At 38.5% G+C, this 26,807-nt stretch overlaps 1 protein-coding gene across 9 annotated transcripts in view; it reads left to right on the top strand.

The window, feature by feature from the left end:
• PCCA (propionyl-CoA carboxylase subunit alpha) overlaps positions 1-26,807 on the top strand; it is a gene marked incomplete at its 5' end in the record, with an annotated part of 354,285 nt that overhangs the window by 83,759 nt on the left and 243,719 nt on the right. For all 9 annotated transcript variants that reach the window (XM_079721934.1, XM_079721935.1, XM_079721931.1 and 6 more), the window contains 2 exons: positions 7,412-7,543; positions 19,111-19,147. In XM_079721934.1, the coding sequence (XP_079578060.1) occupies positions 7,412-7,543; positions 19,111-19,147 (169 nt within the window). The remainder of the gene's footprint in view (positions 1-7,411; positions 7,544-19,110; positions 19,148-26,807) is intronic.

Genomic DNA, 26,807 nt, shown 5'->3' with positions numbered 1-26,807 from the left:
TCAGTGCTTGTGATTGGTCTGTTCATATTTTCTATTTCTTCCTGATTCAGTCTTGGCAGGTTGTGCATTTCTAAGAATTTGTCCATTTCTTCCAGGTTGTCCATTTTATTGGCATAGAGTTGCTTGTAATAATCTCTCATGATCTTTTGTATTTCTGCAGTGTCAGTTGTTACTTCTCCTTTTTCATTTCTAATTCTATTGATTTGAGTCTTCTCCCTTTTTTTCTTGATGAGTCTGGCTAATGGTTTATCAATTTTGTTTATTTTCTCAAAGAACCAGCTTTTAGTTTTATGGATCTTTGCTATCGTTTCCTTCATTTCTTTTTCATTTATTTCTGATCTGATTTTTATGATTTCTTTCCTTCTGCTAACTTTGGGATGCTTTTGTTCTTCTTTCTCTAATTGCTTTAGGTGCAAGGTTAGGTTGTTTATTCGAGATGTTTCCTGTTTCTTAAGGTGGGATTGTATTGCTATAAACTTCCCCCTTAGAACTGCTTTTGCTGCATCCCATAGGTTTTGGGTCGTCGTGTCTCCATTGTCATTTGTTTCTAGGTATTTTTTAATTTCCTCTTTGATTTCTTCAGTGATCACTTCGTTATTAAGTAGTGTATTGTTTAGCCTCCATGTGTTTGTATTTTTTACAGCTCTTTTCCTGTAATTGATATCTAGTCTCATAGCATTGTGGTCAGAAAAGATACTTGATACAATTTCAATTTTCTTAAATTTACCAAGGCTTGATTTGTGACCCAAGATATGATCTATCCTGGAGAATGTTCCATGAGCACTTGAGAAAAATGTGTATTCTGTTTTTTTTTTTTTTTTTTTTTTTTTTTTTTGTGGTACGCGGGCCTCTCACTGTTGTGGCCTCTCCCGTTGCGGAGCACAGGCTCCGGATGCGCAGGCTCAGCAGCCATGGCTCACGGGCCCAGCCGCTCCGCGGCATATGGGATCCTCCCAGACCGGGGCACGAACCCGTATCCCCTGCATCGGCAGGCGGACTCTCAACCACTGCGCCACCAGGGAGGCCCTCTGTTGTTTTTGGATGGAATGTCCTATAAATATCAATTAAGTCCATCTTGTTTAATGTATCATTTAAAGCTTGTGTTTCCTTATTTATTTTCATTTTGGATGATCTGTCCATTGGTGAAAGTGGGGTGTTAAAGTCCCCTACTATGATTGTGTTACTGTCGATTTCTCCTTTTATGGCTGTTAGTATTTGCCTTATGTATTGAGGTGCTCCTACGTTTGGTGCATAAATATTTACAATTGTTATATCTTCTTCTTGGATCGATCCCTTGATCATTATGTAGTGTCCTTCTTTGTCTCTTCTAGTAGTCTTTATTTTAAAGTCTATTTTGTCTGATATGAGAATTGCTACTCCAGCTTTCTTTTGGTTTCCATTTGCATGGAATATCTTTTTCCATCCCCTTACTTTCAGTCTGTATGTGTCTCTAGGTCTGAAGTGGGTCTCTTGTAGACAGCATATATATGGGTCTTGTTTTTGTATCCATTCAGCCAATCTGTGTCTTTTGGTGGGAGCATTTAGTCCATTTACATTTAAGGTAATTATCGATATGTATGTTCCTATTCCCATTTTCTTAATTGTTTTGGGTTCGTTATTGTAGGTCTTTTCCTTCTGTTGTGTTTCTTGCCTAGAGAAGTTCCTTTAGCATTTGTTGTAAAGCTGGTTTGGTGGTGCTGAACTCTCTCAGCTTTTGCTTGTCTGTAAACGTTTTAATTTCTCCATCAAATCTGAATGAGATCCTTGCTGGGTAGAGTAATCTTGGTTGCAGGTTTTTCTCCTTCATCACTTTAATTATGTCCTGCCACTCCCTTCTGGCTTGTAGAGTTTCTGCTGAGAGATCAGCTGTTATCCTGATGGGGATTCCCTTGTGTGTTATTTGTTGTTTTTGCCTTGCTGCTTTTAATATGATTTCTTTGTGTTTAATTTTTGACAGTTTGATTAATATGTGTCTTGGCGTATTTCTCCTTGGATTGATTCTGTATGGGACTCTCTGTGCCTCCTGGACTTGATTAACTATTTCCTTTCCCATATTAGGGAAGTTTTCAACTATAATCTCTTCAAATATTTTCTCAGTCCCTTTCTTTTTCTCTTCTTCTTCTGGAACCCCTATAATTCGAATGTTGGTGCATTTAATGTTGTCCCAGAGGTCTCTGAGACTGTCCTCTGTTCTTTTCATTCTTTTTTCTTTATTTTGCTCTGCAGCAGTTATTTCCTCTATTTTATCTTCCACCTCACTTATCCGTTCTTCTGCCTCAGTTGTTCTGCTATTGATCCCATCTAGAGTATTTTTTATTTCATTTATTGTGTTTTTAATCGATGCTTGATTCATCTTTAGTTCTTCTAGGTCCTTGTTAACTGTTTCTTGCATTTTGTCTATTCTATTTCCAAGATTATGGATCTGGGAAATAGAATCTTGGATCATCTTTACCATCATTATTCTGAATTCTTTTTCAGGTAGACTGCCTATTACCTCTTCATTTGTTAGGTCTGGTGGGTTTTTATCTTGCTCCTTCTCCTGCTGTGTGTTTTTCTGTCTTCTCATTTTGCTTATGTTACTGTGTTTGGGGTCTCCTTTTTGCAGGGTGCAGGTTCGTAGTTCCTGTTGTTTTTGGTGTCTGTCCCCAGTGGCTAAGGTTGGTTTAGTGGGTTGTGTAGGCTTCCTGGTGGTGGGGACTAGTGCCTGTGTTGTGGTGGATGAGGCTGGATCTTGTCTTTCTGGTGGGCAGGTCCACGTCTGGTGGTGTGTTTTGGGGTGTCTGCGGACTTTTTATGATTTTAGGCCACCTCTCTGCTAATGGGTGGCGTTGTGTTCCTGTCTTGCTAGTTGTTTGGCATAGGGTGTCCAGCACTGTAGCTTGCTGGTCGTTGAGTGAAGCTGGGTGCTGGTGTTGAGATGGAGATCTCTGGAAGATTTTCGCCGTTCGATATTATGTGGAGCTGGGAGGTCTCTTGTGGACCAGTGTCCTGAAGTTGGCTCTCCCACCTCAGAGGCACAGCACTGACTCCTGGCTCCTCAATTTGGGATGATTTGTTGTCTATTCATGTATTCCACAGATGCAGAGTACATCAAGTTGATTGTGGAGCTTTAATCCGCTGCTTCTGAGGCTGCTGAGAGAGGTTTCCCTTTCTCTTCTTTGTTCTCACAGCACCTGGGTCTCAGCTTTGGATTTGGCCCCGCCTCTGCGTGTAGGTCGCCGGAGGGCGTCTGTTCTTCGCTCAGACAGGACAGGGTTAAAGGAGCAGCCTCTTCGGGGACTCTGGCTCCCTCAGGCCGGGCGGGAGGGAGGGGCACGGAGTGCGGGGCGAGCCTGCAGTGGCAGAGGTCGGCGTGACGTTGCACTAGCCCGAGGCGCGCCGTGCGTTCTCCCAGGGAAGCCGCCCCTGGATCCCGGGACCCCGGCTGTGGCGGCCTGAACAGGCTCCCGGAAGGGCGGTGTGGACAGTGACTTGCGCTCGCACACAGGCTTCTTGGCGGCGGCAGCAGCAGCCCTAGCGTCCCACGCCCGTCTCTGGGCTCCGCGCTTTCAGCCGCGACTCGCGCCCGTCTGTGGAGCCCCTTTAAGCAGCGCTCTTAATCCCCTCTCCTCGCGCACCAGGAAACCAAGCGGGCAGAAAAAGTCTCTTGCCTCTTCGGCAGCTCCAGAGTTTTCCCGGACTCCCTCCCGGCTAGCTGTGGCACACTAGCCCCTTCAGGCTGAGTTCTCGCCGCCAGCCCCAGTCCTCTCCCTGCGCTCTGACCGAAGCCCGAGCCTCAGCTTCCAGCGCCGCCCGCCCCGGCGGGCGAGCAGACAAGCCTCTCGGGCTGGTGAGTGCCGCTCGGCACCGCTCCTCTGTGCGGGAATCTCTCCGCTTTGCCCTACCCAGGTATGTGGGGAGTTTCTTGCCTTTTGGGAGGTCTGGGGTCTTCTGCCAGCGTTCAGTAGGTGTTCTGTAGGAGTTGTTCCACGTGTAGCTGTATTTCTGGTGTATCCATGGGGAGGAAGGTGATCTCCGCGTCTTACTCTTCCGCCATCTTACCCGGAAGTCTCCATACATTTTAATTTTTACAGATGATGATTATTTCTGCATTTGCAACATAAAGCCTGTTGTAAATTAAATCTGTTTTCCCTAACACATTGCTCAAACCCAACTCTTTCCCCCATTCTTTTATCAAAATATGACCGGAACCATAAAATCACAGAATTTAGAAAGTGAAAACAGTCTTTTTTTTTTCTTCAGTCTTAGAGCAGTGATTTCAGCTTTTTGTAATTTCTTTCTTAGGTATCACTACAAAAGTGTTTCCAGTGATGATGAAAAAATTCCCACTTCTTTCACGACCATTATACGTTTACCTGTATTTAGGTATTATATTTGTCATTCATGGTAAATTTACAAGTTCCTTGAAAAGCATAGTTTGAGAAGTAAATTTTTTTGCTATGGCATGCTGAAGAGACTTACTGGTGATTAGGGAAAATGGGTAGCAAAAGATACAGGGTTAACAGTAGAGTATTGAAAGGTTATTAGTGCATAAATTTTGGCCTTAAGTTCTAAGTCACACAAATCACTCTGGTCAAGAACTCAGGACTTTTTTTTTTTTTTTTTTTTTTTGCGGTACGCGGGCCTCTCACCGCTGTGGCCTCTCCCGTTGCGGAGCGCAGGCTCCGGACGCGCAGGCTCAGCGGCCCCGGCTCACGGGCCCAGCCGCTCCGCGGCATGTGGGATCTTACCAGACCGGGGCACGAACCCGTGTCCCCCGCATCGGCAGGCGGACTCTCAACCACTGCGCCACCAGGGAAGCCCAAGAACTCAGGACTTTTGAAACATGCTTCATCACTTTGCAATTACCGTATTGTCTTATCCTTGCTTTTTTGGTCAAAGAATTAACAGGAGTCAGAGCTATGATACTGCTTCCTTAATTTGCCTTAATTACATTTAAAGGCTAAACCCAGGGAGTACTACCAAAACATCAAAAGATAAAGATAGAAAGGAAGTTAGTTTACTGAAACATCTGTTTGAGTAGTTACTCAGTGTACTATTGGCTATTTTTCTTTGTGTTGGATGGGAGAAAGAATAGTCACTAAATGCTTGATGTGAGCTTTCTTTCTTGGTAATTTCGCATTTTGGGGTGAGTAATTTTCCTCAAATTAGAATGCATGAAAAAGTCTGGTTAATCAGTGGTTCCTGGTCGCTGGGCTCTTGTTAATCAGAAGTTTTACTGTGTAATCATAATGTATTTTGGATGTTCTCATTTATGTATTTCTTCAACTCTTTGTGTAGGTATTCTGATTCCTTGATTACATCTGCCTGGCATAGTGGTATTTAAAACAGCATTTATGATAAAAATTCCTCCATCTTAGCAAGTAAAATGAGAATATGGAAAGACAGTTGGTAGTTGAAACATGATCGTTTCCTCTTGACTTAGTGTTTATTGGGTTGTAGGTTTGGGATAAAGAGAAGTGAGTGTGATTATTGTTCTGGTCCAAAAAGACTAGTTTATTCAGCTAGAGACACAGAGTATGTGGAGGTGTAGTCTTACTACCACTTTCCCCTCTTACAGAGCAGTTCCATTTTTTTATGTGCTTTACATTTTGGGGGTTTCACATAAAGTTTTTCCTTTTTTAAAGAAAATGAGGTTCTGTTAAAACTACGTACAAACATTTGTTGGAGAGGTACTTAATGAGCATCTGTTATGGCTGAAGAGGTTTCTTATCCAGCATTCTGTTATTGTAACACTGGTAAGTGTTGGTATTTGGGTTCCTGTAACATATTTTGGGGTCCTGTGGACCTAGCTGTCTTATTATTCTAGTGTTCTCTTTTTATCAGGACTTCTGGGTAGGGGACAAGAACTAACAGTTGTGGCACTCAGCTTGGTGTTTTATATTATTATTTATTCAGTCCTTAAATCAAACTTGCATGGTTGTTATTTACCCTCTTGTCACACAAAGAAAAGAGGCTTTAAACTCAAAATCTAAAAATTCCCCTTCTGTCTTGCTTTTGGGCAGGAGGGAAAGTATACATCCTGAGTTTAAAGGCATTGGCTTTTCTGTACATTTTATCTGAATGATTTCATCTACAATTTTTAATTCCGTCCTTTATTTGATGCCTTTAAAAATCCGTATCTCAGCCTGGACCTGTCTTCTAACCTCTGGACCTCTCTGTCTCCTGAACATGGGCACTTGACTATCCCACAGGCATCTCACCTCAGCATATGTAAAGTTGAAACTGTCATATCATCTCCCCAATATTTCTCTCTTCATATATTCCTCTTGTTGTGTCCCTGCTCTACTTCCACCTCCTGCTCTGGGTGGGTTTAATCCTCTTTGCTCACAAGGGCTGAGAGCAATCCAAACACCACACTGCAGTAGCTACTCTGGATGATACTCTCATAAGGAGAATGAAGCTCCTTTCTAAAGCCGAGAGTCTTTTCAGGCAGCAGTGCCAGTAGATAGAATATGAGATGTAAATTAAATGATTTATTCGTTATACTGACCCTGACCAAAGGTCATGGGAGAATCAACAGTTAGGTAACTTACTCTTATGATGCCCTGCATACAATCTGATTTTTCCTTTTTCATAGTTAACTTCCGTTCTTTACCTAATGACCTGATTCTTTACCTCAGCAAACCCCCTTTTCACTTCTCTGGACCATGCCATACGGTGGAACTAACTCCATCGGTATTTTTTTCTGTTCCTAATTAGTATTCATTAGCATTTTGTTTACTTTAATATCATATACACAGAGAGGTGGACCGATTGCTGGGGAACTAATGGTGATTTATGTAGAGTAGTTTTGATTGAAATCATAACTCTACAGTGGGTAAATTCCCACTGTATTCTTTACTCATTTCTTAGAGTCACAAGGATGTAAACATTGCATACTTTATTTTGTCTGTTTCTCTGAGGTACTGGTGATCTGTTTCATGTTCCCTTGAATTAGTTGATATTCTGTGGTTTTCATCCATGTTATCCCCTACACTTAGCTCAAAGCCTGGCACAAAGTTGGCATGTTAAACTAGGCACTGTGCTGCAGGGTATTGAGAATAGAAAGATTTATAAAGCTTTTTAAAGGTGAACTTACTGTTTAGATTGGGTGGCAGAATACTAGATATAACTACACCACCATAGAAGTTGCTTTTCCAAAGAATACTGTTAATATCAAGTAGGAGTTCTTCATTACTTTTTGTTATTTTTCTTTGACCTGACTTTCATATATCTTTGTACACATATACTGTATGCAACACAGTATTATATATTGTAATATATTGGCTCAAATGCTTGCTTTTAAGTTGTTCTTGGTCTGTGAGTAACTAGTAAATATACATACGGGTTTTTCTTTTTATAAAATTGTGACTCCATATCAAGCACTGAAATGTTTCTGTTATAAATTTCTACTGGCATTTCTTCACAGGCAGCAGAAGATGTCATTTTCATTGGACCTGATACACATGCTATTCAAGCCATGGGTGACAAGATTGAAAGCAAATTATTAGCTAAGAACGCCAAGGTTAACACAATCCCTGGCTTTGATGGAGTGGTCAAGGTGAGAAACTGTTTTACTCTAATCTTTATAGTACATGTCCCGAAGTCAAACATTTTGTCAAAAGTGTAAGATAAAATGCAAATTTTGCTTTTTAAAATATTCATGTATAGATTAAAAAAATCAATGTTGTTTACACTTGGATTATTTTGAATGGCGTAAGTTAAAAAGAGCAAGAAGCCCCTGAAGCATTGTATTTAATCATCAGTGTTGACTTTTACTTTCATAGGAGAAAGCTTGGTGATATAAAAATGTGCTGTTAGATGTGTGGATTTCATTTGTTGGTGGTATATATTTAATGTTTGAAACATTATGATGTTCTCTGTACCTTTACGGTGAGCTCCTGTCCATATGGTGGGCTCCTGTCCATATGCATAAAATGTGAATTGTAAACTTGTTTGGTATAGCTGTGTGTCACTATAGATCGCAAGCACAACTCCTCAACCAGCAAGCCGCTTTTGCAGCTGAAGTCTTCTAAGGAAGACATGCAGAAATTGGAGTATGTGTCTCTCCTTCCTCTCTGTGCTCCTCCCCACTGCCAAGGAAAAATTATTCATTTTTTTTCTCATGAGAAAATAGTCCCTATGTAGACTTGAATTAGTCTGCAGGAACTCTTCATCTCAGTGTTTCTTATTGTACCTTCTGGGCTGGGCAGTTCTTCATTGTGCTGGATTATTTCAGGAATTACAGGACAGTTAGCAAGCATGGCCCCTGGTTAGTAAATATCCTCAGCTTCTTGCCCATATTTACCTATATTTACTCCATATGTATTCATCCATTTTTTTTCCTTCTCTCATCTTACAAAGAATAGATGTTCCCTATCCTCTGTAAAGCCAATTCCTCCTCTTATGCTCCAGATGTACCCTTTATAGACTTCACGGGCTACAGTCTTCACTCATTATCTTTCCTCTCTTCTGTGTCTTAAAATTCTCCTTGTCTTTTAACGCCTTTCCATTATTATTGCTATTAAAAATGCTCAATCAGTCAAAACTGTACTCATCCCTGAGCTAAGTGGGAAGCACCTGATGATGAAAGAAACCTGTGGCCCCTCACATCATGGTGCTTCCCGTTTAGTGGAAAGAAGTATGTGTTCCTCGTCTTCAGAGAGCACAGTAGCCCCTTGTCGCCCCACAGCTGCCACCTTAGTTCTCTTTCCTTTCACAGCCAAACGTCTTAGAAGAATTGTCCCCACTTGCTTTCATTTCCACACTTTCCCCCTTATCTTTAGTCTACATCTGGCTTCTTTCCTCATTCCCACCGAAATTTCTCTTGAAAAGGCTACCAGCAACCTCCCCCTCTCATGAAATCCAGTGTGTAATCTTTAATCCTGGTCTTCTCAGTCTCTTCAGAGCATTTCAGTCTCTTGGTTACTTTTCTTCCTCGAAATACTCACTTCTGGCACATTACTCAGTTCCAGTTTTGTTTTTGTATTTTTGGCTTGTTTAAATGCTTCTTCTTAGTTTCTATGCTGATTGTTCTTCCTACCTTTGTCCCTTAAATGTTGGTTTTATTATGGGTTTTCTCTTCTTGGACAAACTCATTCTAAGCAATATAACTTATTTTTATGGCTTCACATCTCAAACCTGTATATCTGTTCTAGATATTGCCTTAGAACTACATATCCAGTTGTTTCTTAAACAGGTCTGCCTGATGCCTTTGAGGCACCATAAAAGTAACAAGTTGAAGCTTAACTCATCGTTTTCTCTCTAGCCAGGGACTGGCATTCTGTGGCTCCAGGCACTCCTGTTTTTGTAAATAAAATTTTATTGGAACACAGCCATGCTCTTTCCTTTATATGTTGTCCATGGCTGCTTTTCCATGATAATGGCTGAGTTGAGTAATTGTGTCAGAGACCCACAAAGTCTGGAATATTTACTACCTGGCCTATTCAGAAAAAGATTGCTGACTCCTGCTGTAAACTTCTCATTTTTTCCTTTCCTGCCTGAGAAGATGCTGGCATTTTCCACACCATTTCACAAGCTAGAAACTTGGAGTTCCTAATAAATACCGCTACAGAGAATTCACTTAAATACCTTTCTGATCTATTACTTTTATTTTTTTCCTCACACTAACTCCAAGTTCCAACTAACATCATATAGTCTGGATTACTTCACCAGCCTTCTAATTGCTCTCCCTGTAGCCAGTCTTTTTTATTTTTATTTAAAAAATATTTATTTATTTGGCTGCGCCGAGTCCTAGTCAGGGCACATGGGATCTTTAGTTGCGGCATGTGAACTCTTAGTTGCGGCATGTGGGATCTAGTTCCCTGACCAGGGATCGAACCCGGGCCCCTTGCACTGGGAGCATGGGGTCCTAGCCTCTGGACCACCAGGGAAGTCCCCTTGTAGCCAGTCTTGGTCTTGGTCCCGTCCAGTTAAATTTCGACACTAAAGCTTGAGTGATGTTTCAGAAATCCAGATTTGATCACATGCCTGTGTTTAAAAACTCTTGAATGACTACTCATTTAAATCCTTTGAATAGCTGACCTTTGTTTCTCTCTTCAAACTGATACTGTGCCAGCTTACCCTTTGCACTGGATGTACCAACCATATATGACATCTTTCAGATTTTTGAAACTTCTGTTCTTAATTCTGACACATGTGTGTTGATTCTGCTTCGGTCTTCACTCCTGACTGTCTTCTACACATAGTTTAGGTCTTGGCTTAAACATACATTTCTCACAGAGGCATTCCTTGACTGCATGTATTAGATTAGGCCCTCTACTGAATTTTCCCTTAATATCCTGTACTTCACTTACCACATTTAAAATTATTTGTTTACTCATCTATTCAGTAAATAACAAGTGCACACTGTTTGTCTAACATTGAAGTGCTATGGATATAGTAGGGATCAAAGCAGACCAAAACAAAAAAATATTCCTGCCCTCATTGAGCTTATGCTATAGAAAAAGGAGACAAATAATAAATAATAAAATAAGAAACATAAGACAGGGAACAGGGAGAGGGAATGTTGGAGGGTAGGATACCTGTTGTTTGAATACCTGTTTTAAGTTATTTCGGGTATATACTCAGAGTAGAATTGCTGGGTCATATGATAAGTCTGTGCTTAACTTTTTGAGGAACTTCCAGGCATCCAAGCCTTTGTGTAATCCACTCCTCTTCAGTTTGGGTAAAACCTGTGATTCGCTTCTCTAACTAAGAGAATATGGCAAAGGGTGATGGCATGTCACTCCCTTAATTAAGTTACATTATATGGCAAAGGTGATGGAATATCACTGCGTTCACTTACATTAATAAGGCAGAGTAATTGAGTGTCGCTCCTGTGATTATGTTTTATTATAAAAGACTCCATTTTAGGAGACTAGAGAACAGATTCTAGGTGCTGGCTTGATGAAGGGAACAGCCGTATTGAGGAAACCCACATGGCAGTGAACTGCAGACAGCTTCGGAGGATCTAAGTAAAGATGATCTCCATTCGAGAGCCAGCAAGACGGTGGGGCTATCAGTCATACAGCCTCAAGGAAATAAATTCTGCCAGTCACCTGAATGAACTTGGATTTGTCCCCAGTTGAGCCTCCAAATGCAAATGCAGTCTGGCCCATACCTTGATTGCAGCCTTGAAAGGCCCTGAGCAGAGTATGACAAGTCTTTTCTTTATTAGGCTGTCAACTATTGGGTTTTAGTCCTTCTTTACATTCTCGTTTTAGAGAGTTTGGGTAGTGGCTTTATGAGCCTTGGTCTATTCAGCCCTAATACTTCTGCCGGTATAATTGTACTCCAGCACCGCCCCCCCACCCCCCCACCCCGAGCAAGAAATCTGGCCTTCTTGAGATCGTCAGTTTGGGCTTGATTTAGCCACAAGGGTAGTGATGAGTCAGAGTCCAAATTAATTCTGTCTTGATGATTAGTAGCAGAGTCCTCAGGAGTTCAAGGACAAGGTCATTAGGAGAGCATTTGATCTGGAGATTCTATTTGCATTGTAGATTCTTTTGTATGAAGTCAGTGTGTATAATGTCTCATAGGAGGAAGGAATGTTCCTTGAATAAAGGTTCAAAGGTGACAGTTGGGGTCTGGGACGTGGGAAATGTGAGAAATATTAGAGATAACCATTATCTGAGTAATTGGTTGAGGCTGAGAGAGAGCTTCTGTAATGATGGAGGGATTTAAGTTTGATAGTGTACCGCCAGTATCAATAAGTGATAATTAGTGAAATTTCTCCTTTTGAGTTGATGACTGAAATGGGTACTTGATTCGCTTTTGGAACATAGCCTGTTATATTTTTTTCCCTCATTTTCTTGGCTAATACAGAACAATTGTTTACTCATTGTTACTTCTGGTTGCAAAATCTGCAGGTGTCTTATCAAAAGACTGATATTCATTTCTGGAGCGGGAGCATCTGATTTTATCTGTAAGGCCATTCGTTTATTCTGCACCTAGTCATGCAGAACACTAGGTGTTTGAGAGTTTGCTTCCCTGTTTTTCCCTAAGGTGCGCCTCTCAGATGAATCATTCATACCAAAAGCTTATGAAAGAGTCTGTTATAATTCTAAACTATCCTTGGTGAAATTATGCCATCTAGAAAGATAAGAACATGAATTTGAGTTACAGATTTAATACATTTGAGGAGTAGTCTGACTTACAGCACAGGCAGCCTGAGACAAACCTGTTTACAAAAGTCTTGCAGTGGCTTACCAAATAATGGTTGGCCATCTCTAACTGCAGACCTGACAGTGTGCAGTGCCTTGGTGGTTTAGGATTTGGAGGGGAGATCTCTTCCAGACCCACACTCCCATGGACAAAAAAATAAGTCAAGACAGGGGAAAGTTTTCAAGGTTTTGATATGGGTTTCAAGGCAAATTTTGTCCTATTTGGACACCCTTGAAACCTTCTGAAGTCACTGGCTCCTGGACACATGAACATGAACTTATAAGGTCCTATGCTTGTCTTCTTCCATTTGAACTTTGTCTTATGGACTCAGAACAAAAAATGTTGAGGATTTTTTGGAGCTCTCCCCAGTGTGAGATTTTTCTCACCATTGTGGCTGGGGAGACCCCCGAGCGTGGGGGGCTCAGTGGGCATCAGAGGAGCACTGCAGTTTTTGAAGCTAGGATCTTGAACTGTGGCTTTTAGTAGGTCTTGAACTGATTCCAGTGGAGCCTCCAAGATTGCCTCAAAGTGATGGTATCCTTTACTGTAGTAGGTAGTAAACTTGGTTTTGCTTGATCAACAGGTTTTTTTGGTTGTCTTTTCAGGGAGGCTGCATCTGACAATCTGCATTTGAATTTCCAACCTCGGTTAATTTGGAAAATAGGGAAAAGTAGAAAGTTGAAGAAAGTAAATCCACTGTCTTGTCAGTGTTGTCTCCTTGTATGCCTTAGGTGATTTTAAAGATCCTGTTACACTCTCAGATGATGATAGATTCTCATTACCTGTGTTAACTTAAGTATGGTATACAGTTCCTAACACCTCTTGTCTGAATTAATTTGTTAAACCACAACTGAACCTGCAGGATGTAGTTTTCAGATAAGCATTTAAAAATAATTTTAAGAAATGCTCCTTTGTTTTTCAGACAAATGTTAATACTAGTTTTATTTCTAGTTTGCTTTTAATTATTTCTGATATGAGACTGTACATTTTTTTTCTTTTAAATTTGGTTATTTTAGAATCCTTGTGTAGTAATTCCACATTCATTTGGAACTACACTACTTTTCACATTTTGTAGTTTAGATTTGTTAGGTAAAAGATTGCTTTTGATGGTATCTATGCAGATAGAGGTTTGCTGATGCAGATAGTGTAAATTTTTGGAATACCTTGTGGTTTTAGCAACTGCATTAAGCAATACTTTTGCATTGGAAGACTATATGTTCTAATTATAGATAATTCCATCTTTTAAAAATCCATACTTTTTTTTTTTCTCCCATTGATGTGTGGTATTTTTTAAGCAATTATTTTCTTGGCAACTATAGTCTACTTTTTTTCCTCCAAGTACTTGAGTAAATTAATGTGGTTTCAGTTTGTTATATTTCTCCTTAAAACATTTGTTCCTTTTCCATTTGATTATTTTGAATGTTATCTGGACGTTATATGGAGATGGTTTCCCACATTCTTTTAAAACGTTGTATGTGGTACTTAAGGAGTCTTCTGGAACGGTTTCCTTTTGTCTTGTTCTTGAGTCACCCTTTTCATTAAAGAGAAACTAATGTTGTTTTAAAGTGTCATTTAAAGTAGTCAAGTATTCAAGTAGTCATCTGGTATGAAGTATTTGCCTTTCATTTTCTTCAGTATCTTATTAACTTGATCTCAGGAACTTGAGAGCAGAATGAATGAAGAGTGTTCATCTGAAGCTGTTGGAAGACAGGGTTGGAATCCCAGCCCACTTGTTTAGCGAAAAATAACAAGCCACAGACCCTGATTTCAAAGAGCTTCAAGTCCCCTTAGGGAGACCTACAGATAGACAGGCAATTTAATACATTTTAATAATGTGAAGCTCAGAGTGTGTTGGGCCCATGTAGGAGGGGCACCTAACCTAGTTTAAGGGTGTCATGGTAGAACTTCCAGTGGAACGATATTTAAGTGATAACCTGAAGTCTGAGTAGTAGTGAGTTAGCTAAAAAGTGAGGGGAATTGATGGAGATGCAGCATTATGGTCAGTGAAAATATCTTGTAAAAGCTTGGAGCTGGGAGACCATGGGAACTTTAGCAAACTGCAGGTATGCAAGTGTGAGGGGCTGTAGTTAGACAGGGCTGGAGAGAGAATTAGGATCCAGATATGTATGACTTTGAATGCTATGCATCTGGACGTGGAGGTTATTTTTGTGGCTTTGGGAGCCTCTGAATGGTTTCATGCACAAGAGTTAACATGATAAAAATTGTGGAATTAGAAAACTTATTTTGATTGTGATGTGGAAAATGGATTGGAGCAGTGCAAAACTTGAGGTTGGTAGACAAATTAGAATGCTCTTCCTTTAACCCAGACAAGAAATGTTAGGGGCCTAAAATAAGGTATTAGGATGGAGCAAAGTAGATGGTATAGGGAGACGCTGAAAGTTGAATCTGTAAGATTTTGTGATCTGTTAGATGTCAGGTGTGAAGTAGAGGGAGAAATCAACAAAGATTAAATTGCTGCATTTGGTTCTAATACCTACCAGTTTACCAGGAATTTTATTACACTTCTCTGAGTTTCTCTTGTTCTGTAAGAGAGAATAGTAATATTTACATCTCAGAGCAGAGTATGGTAGTATATTTGAGTGAGGTTTATAAATTATGCAGTGTAGGTTTAAAGTAGTAATTGTTTTTATCACCTAGTTAGCCAGATTTTAAACACTGCACTTCTGCTTTAGCAGAAAGAGCCAATAATAACAACAACAAACTAGTGTGAAAGGAATCATTTAAAAAACCAAAAAATCGGAAAGCTGTGTCCTAGTAATTAAAAAGTACAATATTAGACATCAGTATCTTTTTTCCCTGCTAAACCGAGAATAACTTTCCTGATGATGCTTCAAAGGCTTTAAGGTTTTATATTTTTGAAAAGGGTCCAGTTATGTTTATCATGCTGTTTTACAATAAGAGAAACGTGTACTAAATTTTAGATTTGAAAATATCAATAAATTAAACAGAGTCTTCTGTTTGACTTGGAATTATCTGGAAAATAGAATCAGCTGGAACCTACCTCCTGAACCCAGGATTGTTGAAAGTTTTGCTGTACTTTGTATATGAATGCAGAATAGTTTGAGGATGTTTTTTGTGTACAGATAGAGCTTTTACCCATGGTGTCTTTTTTTTTTTTTTTTCTGATGTGGGCCATTTTTAAAGTCTTTATTGAATTTGTTACAGTATTGCTTCTGTTTTATGTTTTTTTTTTTGGCCACTGAGGCATGCATGTGGGATCTTAGCTTCCAACCAGGGATTGAACCCGCACCCCCTGCACTGGAAGGCGAAGTCTTAACCACTGGACCGCCAGGGAAGTCCCATGCCCATAGTGTCTTGAAGCAATGATTATTTTGTTTTCTTCAGAAACAGTCACTGATTTGTTCAGAACCAGCTGAGGGAAGTAAACTAAGTAGCTTCCCATACTGATGAGTAGCAGGACTCTCATCCAGCGAGTACAGAATTCAGGGTTGGTAAATAGGCTGTATGTAGCAAGTGAGAAGGGAGAGGTGTGGCCTGAATCGTGGGTGGTGGAGCCAGTATTGGACACTACTGTCACTGTAGAAATAAATTGGGTGTTTAACATCAGGGAGGACCACTTGAACTTGCCTGTCTTTGTTACAAATTTTACTTCCCTTCCCTGCCCAAGAAGAACCCTGCTTACCAGCTGTAAAGAGTACTCGGATCATCTGATCCAGTGAAGGGCACTGGAGGTGCACGTGCACATTTTTGCAGTATTGTAGCGCCAGTATTAGTTCTGTATCATACAGGTTCAGAGAATGAGTGATGACCACAGGATAGGACAACCAAGGGCAGGCAGGAAAGGAACAAACTTGATAGTTGGGGGTGCGGGCTGCCCATTTTATCACATATTGCCAACCTTAACTGAGTGCTTACCATTTGCCAGACTCTGTTCTAGTGTGTTTCAGCTGTTACTAATCTCATCTTCTTAATAACCCTATGAGATATTATGTCCATCTTACAGATGAGGAAACCTAATTCCATAGAGGCATACTGGTAGGTAATGCGTTCACTGTCACTGAGCCAGCATTGAAGCCCATGCCTTTGGGCTCCAGTATCTATGTTCTTAGCTGCTGGGCTTTGCTGCCTCACAGGTGGGTGCTACAGGCCATTAACAGATAAATTGGGCCTGCAGAAAAAGCATCCAGTTTTTTTTAGCTCCTTTTTACATTGTTGCGATCTACTTATTTGGTTATAGCAACATCACCTACCTCTTCCATCATACTCTCTGTAAAACAGAATTTTTTACTGTTTTATTCTTCAGTTGGATGATAGAGCTCACTTAATGTAAGCTGTGCTGATATAGAGGAGTAGAAGAAATGGTTACTGGTTCTGTTGGCTTCTTTCCTCTTTCTCCATTTCTTGAACTGCTGCTGTTTTAGAATCATATAGCTTAATACTTTCCTGCAACCCTTTCCTTGTCAGATGAATTGTTGGTCTTTTTTTTTTTTTTTACTACAAAATTTTTTTCTACCTGTAGCCCTACAGGGAAGTTACACTGTGGGATGTGTCAGTGCCATTGAATTTGGAGCTATTGGGCTGGCCAAAAAGTTCATTTGGGTTTTTCTGTAACATCGTGTGGCAAAACCCGAACGAACTTTTTGGCCAACCCCAATATATAGGACCTTTTAATCTCTTTAAAAGTAGTTTAGTATATGTGCTGAAAGAACATATTGGAGCTAGGTGTACTTAATAGTTTATTGTTGAAACTGATAATAGAGATTTTTAATGTCTAGTACATAATATATGCTTAATTAAATATTTTGGGATGAATGAATGACAAGTGAAAAATTAATTTTAAAGACAGTTTGATTTTACTTGGAAGGTCATTTAGTAGAATTTGCTTTTCATAGTAAGAAAACTTAAGCATACTGATTAGTTAAAAACACAAGATTGTTTTGTGGCAGTTTATCGAAGTGTTGGATTTGTAGCAGCTAAAGAGTTTTTAGAAGTTTTGCTTTGTGTAAACATATCTCTCTGTACACAGTCCATCCATAATATGTATATATAAATACGTATTAAAATATTACTAATGAACTAACATTGCCTGTTAGTTCTCTCAAGGTAATGAACCTTTTAGATAGCAGGGTTTTTCCTCTCTGAATATCTTTTGCAAATATACTATTAACACGTTTGAAAGAAAAGATGTTAAAAGTTTCCTTCTAGGCTTCTTATAATCCAGTCTCCATCAGCCAGCACTCTTCCTGTATTTTGTTCGCGAGGCACTAATTGTCCGCATTTGGCAGGTTTAACACTTCCTGACAGAGAGGCTATTAAGGGGAAGTATTCTCCAATAACTGTCACTGGCTTGAACAAAGAACCTTCAAACTCAATGTGTGGAAACCACTAACATTATTAAATGACCCTTTTCATGGATTTTTATCCCTTTAAGCTAAAATTTGGAGAATGTAAGGTCAGTGAAAACAGCAAGGTGTAATAAAGCAGTAAACCTTGATTTTTTGCTGGTAGAGTGGGAAGTATAGATTTATCTCTTACTTGAAAACAATTGTTATTTGGAAAATCTCATTAGCAGATGTGACTGCTTGGAGTTAAAAAAAAAAAAGACTTAAAACTGATGTTGCTTTCAGGACTGCTTTGAACTTAACAAGCACCTATTTGTGGAGCAGACTGGCTAATGAAAGGAAATTAAATTTTTCTGACAACTTCCCCTGCCAACCTCCTTATTCAGGGGATGTTATTAGGTACTGAAGACTTTTAAGGAAGATTTTTTTTTTTTTATTAGACATGAATGAAGCAGTTATAAACATCCCCCGCCCTCCCATTTTGGGGGAGGATTCTGACATGGTTACTCTACATTTTTGAAGTATTAGCTTAAAAGCTTAAAAAATACCAACCTTTACTTTGATATTTTAAAGTTATTTTCTAAAAATTCAGGCATTCTTACCAGCTAATGGTTTCAAAACATTATTGTCATTCCCTGTGATAGTTTAGTTTATGTCACTGAATTATTTAAAAAGTTAAATTTACTAGGATTTACTTGGATTTAAAATCTTTTCAGCTTTCTCTTTACTGTTATCTGGGGGAAATGTCCTGTGTTGGACGTGTTAGGTGAGAATTAATGATCAATGAAATGGTTTAGATTCAAGGGAAGTTTTGGTCCATTCAGTGGCATTGGTTGATATTTAGCAGTAAGTAATCCTTACATTCATAAACTTTTACCTTGTGCTGTTTTATTTATTTTTATTTTTAAAATTTTTATTGAAGTATAGTTGATTTACAGTGTTACCTTGTACTGTTTTAGAATGCCTTTTCTTTCCTTGGCTTTTTGGTAGTTTTCCCCCCACTAGATGGTTCATTGAATTTCAGGTTTTAATTTCTGTTAACAAGATGTAACTGGTAAAGGTAAAATATGTACCCCAAAAAAAGGATGAAAGAAAAAAGAAAAAGTAATGCAGATTACTAAAGGAATTTTTTGAGGGGAACAATTGGTAATTCCTATAGATAGGAGAAATTTACTTTTTTGTTTCTGGAAAATCTGTTGATCTCCTCCCAAACAATAGAGAATCAACTCCCCCTGCTGACAGAATCAAGGAAAACATGACATATAAATATCAGAGACAGAAACAAGCTGGCTGTGGACAAGCTTTAATGATCTGATTTATGGTTCAGTATTGATTGTAAACATCTAAATTCTGCCGTTAAATTCCAGCAACTGCACCAAATCACTTAGCAATTCTGGTAGTGCTTCCTGCCAGCTCATTTCAAACTGCTTTGAGTTTCTTAATATAATAAGGATGAGGTAGAATTTACATTCCACTTATGGTATTAATTTTACATTTCTCTGAATAAAAAGAGTTAGAAGGTTGTAAAATTGAACATTAAATGAATCGGAGGAGGCAGTAGTGCAATATATGACTGCCCTAAAGACATTGTGCAATGGTTGATGGGATTAATGTTGGGTCTCATTTCCTGCTTTTACAGGATGCAGATGAAGCTGTCAGAATTGCAAGGGAAATTGGTAAGTTCTTAATTTTGGTAGGATTTCTATGTCTTTTAGCAGATATGGTTGAGTAAACATGTAATACGTAATTCCCGAGGAGCAAATAATAGTTTAATAGTTTCAGGTTTCTGATTACTTGTTCCTCTGGAAGAATTTATCAGCGGAATTACCATATTCTATTATTAAAGGGAACTTTAAAGAGTAATTTGACCTTAATTATAGTTCCTTTGTAAGAGAAAATCACTGGCTAATTAAAAGAAGGAATTGTCTTAATAGTTCTTGAGATTGGATGTAATATAAATTTATATATATGTAGTTGAATGCAACTTACTAAAGGACATACATGATTAACATGAAGATTTCGTATTTGACAAGGCTCTTCACGTTTTTACCTTTTCCTAAGAATTTAAGTATCAACTTAAAAATCTTGCTAGGAAAGAGAAAATAGAATGTGAGAAATGAGAACAGAATATTCTAAATTGGAGTAAAAGGTAAACTGAAGGATGTCTTAATGACTGTTTTACTTGCCTGTTGTATGTATAATTATACTGGGGCAGTGCTTCTTGACTTTTTATTTTCAAAAATATTCCTGGCACTCTTGACATTGTATTTTCAATACCTGTTAATTAAGAAAATGCATGGGCATACTTTTATCATAGATTAGTAATGCTATTAAATAACTTTACAGTTTATTAATCAGTTCATATTTGATTACATTTGACAGAAATTTGTAGGTAGATGAGAGAAATTAGCCAATGCTTGGTAGTTAGGAATTCACAGCATCTTAGCATTCCTGCACTGATGGGGCCAAGCTTTTCAGCATCCCACATTAATATTTCTTTTCTCTGATTATTTAGAATTATTTTATTCATTTGGAGAGCATTTACTTTGGCTGATTTGACTGATATAGGTCCTGGACTTAAGACCAGGCCCTAGAAAATCTTATTTTATCTGACTATAACATCTCTTCATTAATCATTTCTTCAGGCTTCAAAAAGCATCAAAAAGCATCAGAAAGCATCTCAGTACTTCTCAGGAAGATTTGCTAGATTCTGAATATAGGTTGGACTACATGGAACTGATTTGTGGTTTATGTCTTTAAGAAAATCAAAAGCTTCTCTCTGTGGTTTGAAATCACTGCATTCCTCATAGCCTAAGAGGCTATAACATGTCTGCTGGCTTTTGAGGAGACTTTCCTAAAATAATTTTATTTTGTTGTGTACTTGCAAATGTCAAAAGTCATCTTTCTAGTTCTAGTTTAGATATTATTATCATCTGTATAACAGGACATAATAATACTGTTATCACAATAGTATCTACATAAAAAGAACAGAATATTTGGAGAAGTTTAGAGAAATAAAAAAAGGTTAGGAGAAAATCTTGAATTCCGTTGGTGTGTCACAATTTGAATCATGAATCTTCAGCTCTTGAGAATTCCCTTTGTATAAATGGCAGGTTGCTTTGCTTGCTCTTTTTTTGTCTTCCACTTTAAGGAAAAAAAAAAATTGTGACCTGTAAAATAACCAGTGAATCATGGTGGGACTTGGACCAGTTCTCATCACTTGGCTTTTTCCTCCCTTAATATTTTAGTGCTGTACTTAACCACCCTCAACCCCCTTCAGTTTTTTACTTACTGGGTTTATCTAATTCAATTGAAGGCTCTTTTCTTTATATTTGGGCACATCCGTTATGGTTCTTCTTTCCTGTCTTTCCTCTAGTTCTTCCTCGGTTGCTCCTTCTCATTCGTGAAATGAATGATCGCAATCATGGCTATTAAGTATAAGAGTGCTAGTGTTTTGCTTATGCTGAAAGAAAGGGAAGCCATAAAATTTGAGGCGAAGTAAAACATAATAAAGAACCAGGGTCATCAGCCTTATAAAGCTTTTGAAATTTCCCTGAAAACCCCCTCTGAATCACTACTGAAACCTCCCATAAAACCTTTTCCCTCAAGTGCCAGCTTCTAAAATGAGTTAAATTACATATTATTAAAGTTTCTTGGTTTTCTGTATTGTTTGGTTGATTCATCACTTTTCTACTAACTTTATTGAGATATATCACATTTTAACTACATTATGATTTTGATGACTTCTTGTGAGTTTGTCTAAGACTTGAACATTGATTCCCTGGGAAAATACATTCCCAGTTCTAAACAACTGAATTATAATCAACCTTTGAACCTATCCATTTGTAGGTTGCGGATGGTCCATTTGTCATGCCTATTCACAGATTTCTCTGTTTTAATTCACAGATTTCTCTGTTTTACCTCTTTCTGTGTTACATGGTGAAAATGAAATTGATTGTCTTTTCTGTGGTTCCCTTCTCTCTCACATCTGTACTTCTTTTCTGGAAACAGGGATCTGGGCTGCCTAAGGAGGTAACTACCGCGTTGAGCATTGATGAATTAGGTGCCTTTTGCATAATAGTAGCTCTTGTTTATGGAGCATTTTTTCCATGTAGCAGGCACTTTGTGAATGTTATTTCTAATGCTAATTCTTGGGTTAATTATTTTCATTTACATTTAAGAAACTAAGGATTAGAAATGGTAAGTAATTTGCTCAAGGTCACAGAGCTACTGAGTGGTGGGCTACTTTAAATTTAGGGTCATTTAGCTCCAAAGAGCATGGATTTTTCAATATACTTTAGAAAACTAATGGTATTAGAGGTTGAGAGCTAAAATTTGAGTTACCACTTTGTGTAAAATAGTATAAGGCACTTAATCATGTTATATGTGGAATTTAAGAATCAGACAGCCCCTTATCATTGACAGGGCGAGAGACAGTTAAGACTTAATACGTTACTTCTATGTACTTGTTTTTTGGGCTTCCTTGTCTCCCTCATTCTCACTCCTGATTTTTTCCTTTTGACCTCTCTTAAGTTTAAAGATACAGGGCTATTGATCCCCAGTTTATCTTTAACCCCAGAGATAGGCAACAGCAATCACTAAGCTTGATTTGCATTAAAGTTTGAGCTTTTTACTGGATCAAAGGTCCTTAATACAATCAAGCCAAAATTGATTCTTAAAAGGAAAAGAATTTGTAAATCTAAACCCTGTTCTTTAACAACTTCCAGATTATTCTGATTGTTTTATTTTCTTCTGCCTGTCTTCCTTACAGTCACAAATCGTACCCAATTTAAGAAAAATTTTTTTGATCCTCAGATCCACCATACTCCAAACCTGTTTCTCCCACGGTTTCTACATCTCGGTAGATGTCACTCCATTCACTCAGTGGCTAGCAAGTTAAAACCCAAGATCTATCCTGGTGCCTTTTCCCCTGTCATCCTATTGTCAGTCTATCAATAGGTACTGTCAAGTCTTCATTCCAAATATCTCCCATATTCACTACTCACTATCTTGACTCCCAACACTCTCCTCCAGACTACCATTGTTCTTGCAGGGACTAGGATAATGGTTTTCCTACTTCTTTTCTTAAACACTTCAAAGCCATTCTCCACATAGCAGTCAGTGTGATATTTTAAAACTCTAAATAATACGGACACACCCCATCTCATCCCACCCAATTGATCCCAGCTTTAAACCCGTTAATGACTTCCCATTGCACTTAGATAAAATTAAAATTCCTTCCTGTGACTACAAGCCCCAAATGATTTGACGCCTGCCTTTCTCTCCAATCTCATTTTATACTACTCCCTTCCTTGCCTACCATACTTCAGTCACACTGGCTTTCTTTTTTAATTTATTTATTTTATTTATTTTTGGCTGCGTTGGGTCTTCGTTGCTGCGCGTGGGCTTTCTCTAGTTGTGGCTCGCGGGCTCTAGAGCGCAGGCTCAGTAGTTGTGGCGCACGGGCTTAGTTACTCCGCGGCATGTGGCATCTTCCCGGACCAGGGCCTGAACCTGTGTCCCTTGCATTGGCAGGCGGATTCGTAACCACTGCGCCACCAGGGAAGTCCCTACACTGGCTTTCTTGATTACATCAAACTTCAGGACCTTAGAATAAGATTTTTTGGGGTGGGGTGGGAAGCCTGGAATACTCTTGCTGATATCTTCACATAGATGGCTCCTTGTAGCCTTTCATATCTTGGCTTAAATGTCATGTCTTCAAGAGAAGACACTCTAACGTTACCACTCAGTAATTCTGTTTTATAACCATATTCCAAATCTCTGCAAAGTGCTCATGCCTTTTGAATATTTTTCTTGTTTTTTAACTTTTTCCTCAATGTGTTATTTTGAAAATTTTAAATCATACAACATTTTGAAAGACTTTTACAGTGTATACATATATACCCAACACCAACACTCCACTATTAATCTTTTGCTAGGTTTGCTTTATCGCTTATCTATCCATTGGTTAATCCATTTTAGTTTTGGTGCATTTCAAAGTACATTGCAAGTATCAGTATGCATCCCACTAAATACTTCAACATAGATGTCTTTAACTTAATTAAGTATTTGTATACAATTTGGTTATCTTGAGGCAAAATTTATATACAGTAACATGAACAGGTCTGAAGTGTGTATTTGCTGATTTTGATATATGCATACCCACCCTGTGTAACCCAAAACCCCACTAAGACGTTGGACATTACTGTTACCCCAGAAAGTTCCCTCATACTCCTTCCATGTCAGTATCACCCCCTCAGATTTAGAGATAACCTGTTCTAAATTTTTATACTAATTATTTGATTTTTAAAAATTGAGGTAAAATTTAAATAGTATAAAATCTAGCCTCTCAAAGTGTACAATTCAGTGTTTTTTAGTATATGCACAGGATTAATGAACCATCACCACAGGCTAATTCCAGAACATTTTCATTACGCCTAAAAGAAACTCTCTATCCATTAATATTCACTCCTTATTTCCTGGCCCCTGACAATCACCAGTTTACTTTCTGTTTCTATGGATTTACCTATTCTGGATATTTCATATAAATGGAATCATAAAACATGTGACCTTTTGTATCTTTTATGTTTTCAGAGTTCATCCATGTTTTACCATATATGAGTACTTCATTCCTTTTATGACCAAATAACATTCCATTGTGTGTTTATACCACATTTTGTTTATCCATTCACCTGCGGATGGACATTGGTTTGTTTCCAGCTATTGACTGTTGTAGATAGTGCTGCTGTGAATCTGCATATACATGTATATGTTTGCGTACCTGTTTTCAATTATTTTGGTATGTACCTAGTTGTGGAATTGCTGGTTTATATGGTAAATTTAGGTTTAACTTTTTGAGGAACCTCCAAACTGTTTTCCACAGTGGCTGAATCATTTTACATTCCTACTAGCAATGTATGAGGTTTCCAATTTCTTCACATCCTTGCCAATACTTGTTACTTTCTTTTTTCTTTCTTTTTTTAAAAAAATATTATGGCCATCCTAGTATGTGTGAAATGGTATCTCACTGTGCCAGACATTGGCAGAATGGATAAAAAACACGATCCAACTCTTTGCTGTCTATGAGAAACTCACTTTAGATCCAGAGACAGAAATACATTAAAAGCGAAAGGATGGAAAAAGATATCCCATGCAAATAGTAATCAAAAGAGAGCTGGGGTGGCTATACTAAAATCAGACAAAACAGACTTTAAGCCTAAAACTGTCATAAGAGACAAAGATGTTATACATTGATTATTTTAAACATATTGACTATTATAAACATCTATGCACCAAACTGCAGAGTTGCAAAATATATGAGGTAAACATTGACAGAACTGAAAGGAGGAATAGATTGTTCTACAATAATAGTTGGGGACTTCAGTAGTACAATTTAAATATTGGGTAGGATATCTACAGAGAAGATCAATAAGGAAGTAGAGATCTTAACACTTTAAACCAATGAGACCTTATAGATATATATATATATATAGAACACTCTAGCCAACAATAGAATACATATTTTTCTCAAGTAATTCTCTATTAAAAGGAAGAGTGGGGCTTCCCTGGTGGCGCAGTGGTTGAGAGTCCACCTGCCGCTGCAGGGGACACGGGATCGTGCCCCGGTCCGGGAAGATCCCACATGCCGTGGAGTGGCTGGGCCCGTGAGCCATGGCCGCTGAGCCTGCGCGTCCGGAGCCTGTGCTCCGCAACGGGAGAGGCCACCACAGTGAGAGACCCGTGTACCGCAAAAAAAAAAAAAAATTTGAAAAAGGAAGAGTGAAAGAGTGAATGATTGAGTTATGAAGGATATTTAAAGGAAAGGAGAAAACAGTATCAAACTAGAACAGTATCTCATAAAGTATGTTCCTTGTCCAACAATATTCCTGGGACTTAGTTTGATGTGGAAGTATCCGCCTGCCCCTTTTATTGAATTATCTTGATGGGTTGCTCTTCTCTTAAAATAGTGTGGGGCTCCCTCCATTAAGTAAATTCTGTCTTTGCAAATGTTTGCTTTATGTTCATCTGGTTACTATTTTATAGTAAAATTGACCATGGGTTAGTTTCCTTTGTATTTCTTGTACTTAAGACAATGATCACAACATAGTATATATTCAGCAAATGGTTATTCAGTGAATGAATCAAAATAGAAATTTATATATAAGTATGGAAATGAAGTAAGTAGTCACACATTTTAAAGTTTTTTTTTTCATAGTGTTCATAGATCATGATTTGACAATAATTTTCTCACTGTTTTTCCTTAATCTCCAGTTTTGTAATGGAGATGCCTAGGAAGAATAGGAATATTAAGTAAACCATGATAAACTCTCAGCAAATAGATAACTAAAAAAAAAAATCTAGGGCTTCCCTGGTGGCGCAGTGGTTGAGAGTCCGCCTGCCGATGCAGGGGACGCGGGTTCGTGCATCGGGAGGATCCCACATGCCGCAGAGCGGCTGGGCCCGTGAGCCATGGCCACTGAGCCTGCACGTCCAGAGCCTGTACTCCACAACGGGAGAGGCCACAGCAGTGAGAGACCCACGTACCGCACAAACAAACAAACAAAAAATCTAGAATTATTCAAGTAAATTTAGTATGTAGTTGTTAATGACTATAGCTCATCAATTCATATAGGCTGTCCTTGGATTCACTAGGCAGGACTAAAGGAAGTTTTTAGGAATCTAAGATTTAAATGTATGAGAGTCTTTTCCTGAACCTCATTGCCTTCACACTAACTGTTGATGTGACATCTTAACATTCTTTGCAAGTTATGCTCTCCCATATGCCTTGGCCTATGTCTCTGATAAGTGTATAGGAATTGCTTTGTCTTTTCTTCTCTGCCCTGGCTATATTTTTCCTTGTCCTTTGCCTCTTCTTCTCACCTTCCTTTTGGCATGGTATAACGTTAAAAAAGGTTGCTTTTTGTTTTTTTTAATATATAGAAGAACAAATTTTTCATGCTAAAGAGGAATAGAAATACTTAGCTAAGCCCTGAAATCTTTTATTTCTTTTATTTATTTCATGCTGCTTAGAAAACTTTTCACATGTAGTATATGACTTTGTGGTTAAAGATATATTGAGGAAGCCTTTGAAAAGATACTACAATTTATACCTTTTTCATAATCTTAGGTAACGTTAATTCATTTTCCAATTTGGTCCGCAGTAGAAGACACATTTACTATCTATCTCTCTATCTGTTTATTTATTTATGAGATTTATTAAGAAATGCCTAAGGTTGAAGAAAATGGTGTTAAAGTATTCTTTGTAAAATTCATTAAAGAATGAGGTTTTCATTTTGCAGTTTTCCTATTATTGAAGTAATGCAGTCATTTAAGGTT

The sequence above is a fragment of the Hyperoodon ampullatus genome (assembly GCF_949752795.1).
Source record: "Hyperoodon ampullatus genome assembly, chromosome: 16".
Classification (NCBI taxonomy): Eukaryota; Metazoa; Chordata; class Mammalia; order Artiodactyla; family Ziphiidae; genus Hyperoodon; species Hyperoodon ampullatus.
Note: the sequence above shows the minus strand (reverse complement) of the source record. Positions and strands in the feature narration are given on the sequence as shown.